The sequence below is a fragment of the Rhagoletis zephyria genome, unplaced genomic scaffold (assembly GCF_001687245.7).
Source record: "Rhagoletis zephyria isolate East Lansing unplaced genomic scaffold, Rhagoletis_zephyria_1.1 Rzeph_scaffold_04168, whole genome shotgun sequence".
NCBI lineage: Eukaryota > Metazoa > Arthropoda > Insecta > Diptera > Tephritidae > Rhagoletis > Rhagoletis zephyria.
This window is the reverse complement of record NW_016161251.1, coordinates 28658-38728: the sequence shown is the minus strand read 5'-3', so window position 1 is coordinate 38728 and position 10071 is coordinate 28658. Positions and strand designations below refer to the sequence as shown.

The 10071-nt window shown below is 38.3% G+C and overlaps 1 protein-coding gene across 1 annotated transcript in view; it reads left to right on the top strand.

Annotated features, from left to right (window-relative positions):
* The first annotated feature begins 1528 nt into the window (after positions 1 to 1528).
* The window catches only part of LOC108370351 (uncharacterized), a 14368-nt gene continuing 5825 nt past the window's right edge, over positions 1529 to 10071 (top strand). Inside the window, exon 1 of the mRNA XM_017625673.1 lies at positions 1529 to 1739. Within this exon, the coding sequence (XP_017481162.1) occupies positions 1638 to 1739 (102 nt within the window). The 5' untranslated portion in view covers positions 1529 to 1637. The remainder of the gene's footprint in view (positions 1740 to 10071) is intronic.

Below are 10071 nucleotides of genomic sequence, written 5' to 3'. Positions count from 1 at the left end.
AATCAACACTTGGTCATTTGTTTGAGTTACTGCATATGAAAAACTAATGTATTCCAAATGCTCGCGTTCCTTGAATATAATTTTGTCCAACTTCAATTTCTAATGCACATACCGACTGTTTTTCGTTAACGCTGTAAGAACGTGGGCAGTCCCTTCCTTAGTTGATAAAGAAATCATTTTCTGTAGGCAACTTCAAGAAACTTATATTTCAGTACTTTTCTAATTAAAATTTCTGGAGAATGTGGTTATAGGAGCTTCATAGATCCTACTACTATAAAGAAGGTACAGAAGCCATTGATCACTATTTCGAAAAGTTGATCGAGCCAAATGGAGATTATGTTACAAAAAAAGGAAAATTATTTGCAAATTTTTTTATTGTTTTCTTTGCCAGGTCTGGTAGCATATTACACAAATAATTCAGACTTTCCACAATTTACTCGCACTTGAAACAATTGAGGGATTCACAACGGTGTCGTAAGTGTCGTATAGTTGTATGTACAAACAGCCATTTTTTAACACTGCGAAAATGCATAACATGACTTTGATGGTACCTTGCGAACCCCGTTAACATATTTTTTAGGCGTTTAAAGTTTACGACATACAACAATGCGACATTTACGACACCGTTGTGAATGCCCCATATATACATAGTGATAACGACAAAAGCAATTTGTAGTACCAACCCACCTATAGTCATGACTATTTCATTAAGGGTATTCACGATCTGGTGCATACTGTCTAGCCTGGTGCATAGATGGCATAAATAGCATGTTTGAACACATAAGACAACAACAAAATTAGCCAGTCATGCTATTTCTGCCATGCCATGCACCATGCTAGACAGTATGCACCGGATCGTGAATACCCCCTTATGTATCTCTGGTTACCTTCCCATTTGCGTGTGAAGCACATCTGCTACTAATCAGGCAATGATGATGCTGCAGAAAAAGAATCTCGTGGGTGTGTACAAGTATGTATGTATATACATATTTACTCACATACGCTCATTTAAGCTGAATCGTCTACCAGCGCTTTTTTGCTTACACTTACTCGCCATGCTGTTTCTGCTGATGTTGTCGGTGTGCGTAATGCGGGTGCCCGTTAGCTTTGTTAGTTTAATTTGCTGTGATTGCCATTGCGCAAATAATGTCCTATGGCGCTGCTAAACGCACAACGCAAGCTGCTACAGGGCAGTTTGGTCGACATGACAAGCATGTAACAAATTGACATTAATCTCTATTACTAGATACTAGCTTGTTGTTATTTCACGTCAATAATGTTGGTAATTGTTACATTTAGCCTGCTGTGCGCTTGTCGCTGACTGCACTTGTTGTTGTTGGCACACAAAAGTGGATTATTGCATCAAGAAATAACAAATTGCCTTTGATCCATTTGTTTTGTTTTGCTTAACAAAGAATAAACAAAAACAAACAAAAAACCATAGACCGTTTGCAACAAATAATTATTGCCGCTTGAAACTATAAAAATCCACGGCATCGCCGACACTTTCAACAGTTGCTATCAATAATTTCCAGTGTACACTTAGCCATCTAGTCGTAAGATTGCACAAAAGTTGTCGCGCGACAAACAGAAGTGCTGCAAACGAATTTTGTTGCTTTTTGTTTTACTACTTTGTCATGTGCAACTTGGGCGTGTGCTGTCTTTTTTTTGCCATCGCCGCTTCCTGTTACGTTTCAGGCAACACCAAGGCGACTACCAGTGATGATGATTTACAGCAGGTGAGTAACCTTCATTGAAATGGATAAAACCCACTTCTTTCTGAAGCACTGGCTTGTGCGATTTTTTGAAGTTTTTCCATGCTTCCCATGCACTCACCTTACTGTGCACTCCTTGCCACTCCATATGATCCTGAATTTCCTTTAAGCGTAAATTAGTTTCGTTTGCGATTTGAAGTGTTATCATTTCCAACTAAGTGTAGCACATAAACTGAAATTCGATTTAAGAGCATGCAAATAGCTTAATGCACCGTATGTGCCGAAATTCATTCAAGGATATAGCACAAGATTTTCGTCACAAATTGAACGAAGAAAATCAGATTGCACTAAATGCAATTTCAATCACTTTGATGGTTTTTAGAAAATTTAGAAGTACAACTTTTGAAATGTGTGTATGTACAGTTTTTTCTTAATTATTTCGATTCTATAATTGCTAGTCTAACTAAGCAAGCTATCGAAAATATTTTACATCGCCATTACCATTTGACTTACATATGCAAAAAGACCGGGTCGGTTTACAGTGTAAACCACCAGAGTGTTACACCAGAGGAAACGGTTTGTTGTTGTTGTTTGCAATACTTACAGCGCCATATGAGCGCAGCGCTGCAAAAATTATGCTCGACACATGACAGCTAGTAGTACCAGATACTAGTGGCATTGAAACATCCATAAAGCCACTTGCGTGTCCCTTGATAAAAAAAAAACTAAAAATTTACTTGTTCATGCTGTGATGGACCGAAGATGCACTTCAAGCGTTCTTGACATTGGTTTGCATTGCTAACTTGTTGCAGCCAACGCTACGAAAGTTTGACGTCGAAAAGTTGTAATAGTAACGGACAAATGGAAACTTTCGCAATCGGATCCCAAACCATTCAAATAGGCAACCTGTAAAAGAGCAATGGGATTCCATCTCCAAATCTCTTCGCATTGCTGCGCATACCAACTTAATTGGAGGCATAAAGTTTGAAGTTTGAAGTTTGTTGTCAGGGTGTCCATCGTGCAAGTAAATTTACCAGCTATATAGCTGCGGTTAGTTGCATTTAAAAAATCGTTAATAGTATCTACTTTAGGAATCGCTAAAAAAAGTAGAAAAATATTTTTCGATCGGTAGATCCCGGGATTCAATACCGATGAATTTACTCGTTGGCGAGAACGAATACCGCAGACGATGGAACGATAAGCCGTATGAGCTTTACAACGACATATGTTTATGTACATAGTTCAGCTTGGTGCTGCGGTTCGATTGGAACTCGGCACTCGCTGCTCGTAGCAGAGGAAGTGGAAGGCCTCCTCTGTGATGGAAAGGCAACGTGAAGAAGGACTTGGCATTTCTAAACGGCAACAGTTGGTGTTGTGTAAATAAATGGTCTTGTTTTTAAAGATTTTGAAATCAAAAGTACATAGAAAAATTGTGAATTATAAATTGCTCATGAGGATGGAATATCTACTTCGGACATTTGGGGGTGTTAACAGAAAAAGTAAATGAATTGTGATTTTTGTGCCATTTTGATATTGTTTTGGACCATTTACAACGCGACGAATTTTTTTCCGAAAACATTGATGAAATTTTCATAGTCATTAGGGTATATTAGGGTAAAATTGGGTAATTAAATTCTAATTTGTGGTAAAAAAATTTTGCGATTTTTAGTTTTCGAGATATTAGGTGTTCGATTAATCGGTAGGGAAAGAAGAGGGCTGGTATAGTCAGGCGGATTTATCTTAAGGTTACAGCGTTCCTTTGGTCTGAAAATTTATTGGGTGACGATGAGTGTTGTCCAAAATAAGTAAAGTCGGAATTCTAATGCTCTCACCCCCTTGGATGGTACTATATCGAAAAATATACAAAAATTTTTTAATTTTGGAATCAAAAAATATTTAGAGGTCACTCAAAGCTTTCAAAGTTTTCCATGTATTTTATATGGGGAAAAACAACTTTTCGTGAAAATAGTATGGAATTCGTGGAAATCAACAAGTTTCGAGAGGAAAATTTTGGTTCTCTTCAGGAGACATCCAGTAACAAAATTCAATTGTTCATTTAAACATTTTTTAATACTAAAGTTAATCATCACGGAGTTTAAAAAACTAGGCATGAATTTAATACAATTTCCAAGAAAACAAAAAAAAAACAATCATAAATGCTATTTCACACAGTTTTATTTGCAATTTACTAAAATAAAATCTTTGAAATGTCTTTTCGATTGAATACGAAAATCAGCACATTATTGGAAATTCTGCATATATTTGAACCATTGTAATTTTGTACTATGTATACAGTGACACTCTACAACTAAAAGTTGAATTATGCGCTTGCAATTTGTACACCGAAACGCAAAACTTTCGCACAAATCCCCCGTCGTTATGCTCTCCATGCAATAAACTTTCAACTCGTTTCGATTATTTACCCACTGACTTGAACTGTGTTAGCTTCCACCTTGCCTTCGCTAATGCACTTGCTACGCTACTGTTGTTTTCTGTCAGCTCCGCAATCAGCACTTGAAGAGTCTCCAAATTCAGCTGACGAAATTCTAAGTTGAGGTATTGAAACTTTTCAAGTGACTTTTGATGTACACATTTTGAGGGAACGAAAGCTTTAACTTTACTTGTATTTTTTAAATTGTAACCAAAGCGAATTCATACAAGGTGGCAGCAAGCACAAACAAAATTATGCAGAACTATTTCAAAATTTAAAATTTGGTGGAAAACGCAATCAAAGTTTGAACATTTCATACAGTTGGTATACCAAAATACAGATCGAAATGCCATTTTTGGGAAGCTTAGTCATCTGTTAGGCTGAACATATTCCACTTATCAAGCTTATTAATTGTATGATGACATACCCAAAAACGTAAATTTTGAGTTACATCTGCATATTATTAAACGTGCGATAAATAAGTAAAAATTCCGTGTATTTTGTTATTGCTTTTTGGGATTTTAGGAAGTCAAAACGAAAGAAAAAAGGAGATAATTTTCACCATATCGTCTTGGCTAACATTCTACTAGTGTAGAGGCCAAAATATCAAATCGGCACCTGCTTAAAGTTTTTGTTTTATTTGCTGTTGTTGTAAATTATTCTATTAGTTTTCGGAAAAACTGTATATACCTGGTTGATTCAGATATGAGACGATATCGACTACTGACCTATCTCGACAGCCAGTGCGGAAACGCCCTATCACAAAAAACTATTCAAGGACACCCTATGCCAGAACTCGTTTCAAAAATGCCCTATCTCAGCCGCCGATTCAAAAACGCCCTATTTCAGCACATTTTCAATACATTTTGAAGTGAGATGTGAAGTTTTTCAACCAAATTTCGGGATAGGGTGTTTTCAATAAAATTCTGAAATAGGACGTTTTTGAAAAGTTTTTTGAGATAGGGCGTTTTCGAATTGGCTGCCCAGATAGGTCTATCTTCCACTTAGCAGTCATGTTTGTAGCGCTGCGTATATGTTGAGGCCTAGTGTCTCAGTCCTTTCGAGTTGGTATAGTAATTATATAGTTTTTGCAGGTATCGGTGTGGGCGCCCTTGTCCTTAGGATTTTCGAATGGCCTGATTGACCATGTCTCCAAGTCTTAGGGCTGCAATACTGCGCTGTTGTCTCATCAAGCATAGGCCGCCATATTAGAGCCCCGTAAAGCAGAATCGGGCGAACAATGGCCGTGTAGATTCAGTGAACTATCTTAGGTAAGAAGTCCCACTAAACACTGACCGCCGTTTTACATGTGAAGAGCGCTGTGGTGGATTACTTGATGTAATCCATCGCGTTGTCACTCCATAGTAGTTTGCCGTCCATTCGCCTCCATGAGCAGCAGCAATTGGTTCACTCATAGGAGTGCAGAGAGAGCACCCCCATACGGAATGTCCCTCCTGACACATCTGTGAGTCGTCTGTACCACAAATTCGGAGCCCTGCTGCTGAGCAATTGGTGGATGATCCCAACCAGAGATTGCTACATCCGCAGGTCCGTCAGAGCCGAGGTAATCGCATACGGGAGGACATTGTTGAAAGCTTCTGCTATGTCCGTGAATACTACTAATGCATATTCCTTTGTTTTTAGTGATCGCTTAATTTTTGAGACTAGCGAGTGGAGGGGGGGCAGTCAACGTCTAGATCTGGAGCTGGGTTAATTGACTGTTTTATATAAGTCTCCAAAAGTCTTTCCAGAGTCTTAAGTATAAACGAAAAAAGGCTGATAGGCCTAAAATCGCTAGGTTTAGGATGAGAGGCTCTACGTGCTTTCGTTGGTACGCCCCCCTAGTTTTTTTCTTGGGACTAATGCGTGCTGTCTGGGCAACTCTAAGTAAAAAAAGCTAACTAACTGATCAAGTTCCTTCCGTCTTTTTGAGGTATGGAATAGTTCAGCGTGTACATTCTTATAAACAAGTTTTCTGTAATACTCGCAATTAGTTTTCTTGATATTTCGTATCGATTTAGAGACTGCGGACGATTCTAATATGCTAAATTCTGTGAACCTGCGATTTGAGAAAGAGTGCACTTGCAGAACCTTCCACGCAGAAATCTGATCACTGCAAGATTCACTAACGAGGGTGATGTCAGGAACTTCCCTGAGAATAGTTGTTATAAAGGGTCACCTTCCTTGCTGCAAATAGCCAGATTTGTGCTTAGGAAATAGTTATGAAGTAACTCAGCTTGTTCATTTATGTCGGTGGTGCCCCATTGGTCATGATGAATCCCCTCTCAGCAGTAGCATTGTGTCCATCGGATTTGTGTTCTCCACCAACTCTACAAGTATTGTGAGTGGGAAGGGGTCCTGATTGTCATGGGCCAGGTAAAATGAGGCCAGCCTGTAACTCCTGTGTCCTATTTCTGGGCTAACCATGGCGATGTCTCCAGTGCTATATTGCGGTAGGATAAAATAATTTATATCATGTCTACTTCACATGAGGACAGTTGAAGCAGGAGCGCATCACGCTCCGTATACAGCCTCCGTCAGACTTCTCATGCTTCGAAGCTGGACAAGGCATTCCCGATTAGCTTCTTGGTTGCTTCATATTCGTAAACTTCCATCTCATTGTCGCTGGGCGGTTCGTCCGCCTCCACAGAAGCTACTAGGTTGACTAGGGCTTCGTTGTAAGATTTGTAAACTTTTGGCGTAGTCTTCCCAAACCTCTAGCTCACCCTATAGGCACTTTTTACGAGAGTTACAGGACTACCTGCATTGTTGCTCGCTCAGTTGGGTCTGTGTTAACAACCCTCCAGTTGTGTGAAGGGATGCTAGGATTAAATTCCTGCAGCATTTCTGGGATGTCAGCAGGCTCGGACGACGTTACGGGTACCCAGGTTTTCGCTCTGGGACGCAATATTTTATAACAAAAATCAATAACTTTTAGTTAAACATGCGCATATCTGAGTTTTTTTCGAGCATGAAAACTTGAAATTTGTTGCCTTTTTTAGAAAACAATTTTCTAGTTGTTGCTAAGCAAAAATAGTCAACTATTTTTACTATGTATATGGCGTCCAGCCACTCATAAACCAGAAAATTCAGCGAAAATTCCGAACTCCTGAAATACAACTGAAGTCGAAAGTTGCGAAAAAAATTCAATTTTAATTTAGCCGCCGTCGATATACGAGAAAGTATATGGTTGCGTCCTCCAATGTGTGTGTATGGTCTGTTGCTCATACGCCACGGTACACATACATAGTTTCATTTCGTACTGGGCTGTTATGCCATACGAATACAGTTGCATACATAATCTGTATGAATGTAAATGCATTTGCAGTATTGCCAAGCTCGCAGTAGTTATACAAACAAACATATGTACATAGTGTAGATGTGGCGAAAAATGAATTTTATGTAAATTGAAATTAACACAGAAATTTATAATGGCTAAGTGCGGTTGAGTTGTCACATTTTTAAAACTTACAATGATGCAATTGCTGGAAAACCGTTTTCAATTTAAAATTCGTATTGCGCTTTTTAAAACAAATTTTTTTTTGAGCCATTGTTCAATTTTGTTTCCAATTATCACGCTGCACTTGCATGAGTTTATATTCACAGAGAGTTCTGATGAAATAAGTGAATATGATTTGCATTTATGAAAATATGTGAATAGCTTTGTATATTCAAAATACATCATATCAAAAGATTTTGTTAAAATGATTCATGCAGAAAAATATGTGCATGAAATCGTAATTTTATTGCATTTGCCTGCTGAAAATTAACATAAGTTCATATATAGAAGAGCTAATCATTTAACAGTTTGTTAGTTTGGAACAAAAGTGGACGAAGCATTTGACTGTCATTCACCTGACGGTGACCAGAAATCATCCTGTTACAATCGCAGCTCACTGCATCCTGTTATTTATATTTATGTATCCTCCGGGTAGCGATAAAACACCCGTTAGGGAGCAAGCTAAAGTGAGAAGGCGTAAAACTTGGCGTGCGCCTTGGTTGGATTCCACCACATTAAAACTCCGGCCATTCTTTTGATGACGACCACGACAAATAAATAAATAATAAGTAAAAAATAAAGGACTATGATTTAAGGGTATGCATTTGGAATATCCGGATCCTTAATGGCGAAGGTGACTTTACCCGGCTGTCGCCGAGTAACACGGTATACAAACGTCTAGCTACAATCTGCATTAAAGCAAGATTCTTATCTGCACCCATGCATAAACAGAAGTGAGGGACGAACCGTCCAAGGATCTCTTCTTCTCTGAGCACTGCCCCAGTCACGATATAAGAGGCGCGCTCGGCAATTTCAACGCCAAAGTGGGGCAATGAAGGATTCTCTGGCACCACTGCCAGAAACACAGCCTCCACGACAAAACGTCCGATAACGGACTGAGGCTGATCGACTTTGTCGCCAAACATGTAGTACTAGGTTCCAGCATAAAAAGATCAATTTAGCTACATCTTGATGCAGGCAAGATACGCACATCGCATCCAACGGTGCTAGGAAAGCTCAACGTCGAAAAGGCGCAATCACAATAGGCGGCCAAATTATTCGCCAATCGACACATTCACTCTTGCTCTCTGAGAGCACTCTCCAACAAACTGACATAGCTAACACATTTCCCCGCTCACTAAGTACCGCTATAGGGAAAAGAAGAGGGTAGCGAAACGTATTTTCCGCAATAAAAAGAGAAAGGCTGAAATACGTGAAATGCTGGCCGATAGGAAAAACGCCGAAAAATGTTATCCGAGAGTTAGGCGAGTTGCGGAAGATTTCAAGATTAGGGTGAATTCTTATAGAAACAACCAAGGCGACCATCTGACCGATGTCCAGAGTGTGCTTAAAACATTGAGCGAACACTTTTCCGCCATACTGAATGGTAGAACAACTGAAAGTTGTGGAGAAGACGAACCCGAGCCTCAGTCGATGAGATGGAGACGATGTTCCTAGAGTTGTTAAGGTGTGTGCATGAACCTTTGTGCAACTACGGTCAGATGAGTGCATGCTCAAAAAAGTCGAAAAAATATTTAAAATAAATGTCTGAGCGAAATTAAAGGTTAAGACATATATAGTAAAATTGCAGAGGAAATATTGACAAAAAACGTTTTAATCCACTAGGTCCCGCCCATTAGCTTCACCCTCAGTTCAAGAAATCCAGCAAAAAGCAAATTTAGAAGTTCGTCAGAGGTTTGATATATTTTAGAAAATTATTCTTCGGAAAATTTTGCTGGGAGGTCTCTAAAAAAATAAAATCAAAAATCAGCAAGAAAAACTCGGCATTTTTCTATTTTCTACAGATTTTTATTTTTTTTTTTTTAATTGAGTTTGAATGTTATTTCTTCTCGGAAATTTTGTTTTAATTGTATAGAGACTTTTACGTTCGTGGCATAAAATTTTTGCCTGAGAAGACCGCTAGTAAAATTTTCCGAAGAATAATTTTCTAGAATGCATTAATCCTCTAACAATCTCGTCTTTAAGTTATCTGTTTTTTTTTTCTTTTATTATTTATGGCCTTATAACAATTATATTCAACTAATTTATTGAGCTTGAGGCCGTTTATAATGAAAATTTTTGTGGGCAGACTATTGGCTTTGGACGCTGGGGTCATTGGAGTGAATCCGAGTGAGGATGTCTGATGAGGAGCTGTGGTAAACTCCGAAATAGCAGCTATAACTTTTACCAAAAAATTGCTGCTTTTCCACAAAAATGTGTATTAAAAACGGCCTCAAACTCAATAAAATTTTTGAATTTAATTGTTATAAGGCCATAAATAACATAAGGCCATAAATAAGCGATAGTTCTGAAATAACTAAAAAAAACTTAAAAAATAATGTAAAAAAAACTTTTTAATATACAACGCTTTTATAAATGGACTAAAAAGTAGAAAATAATATTTCTCAGTCCCATAGAATTTGTTT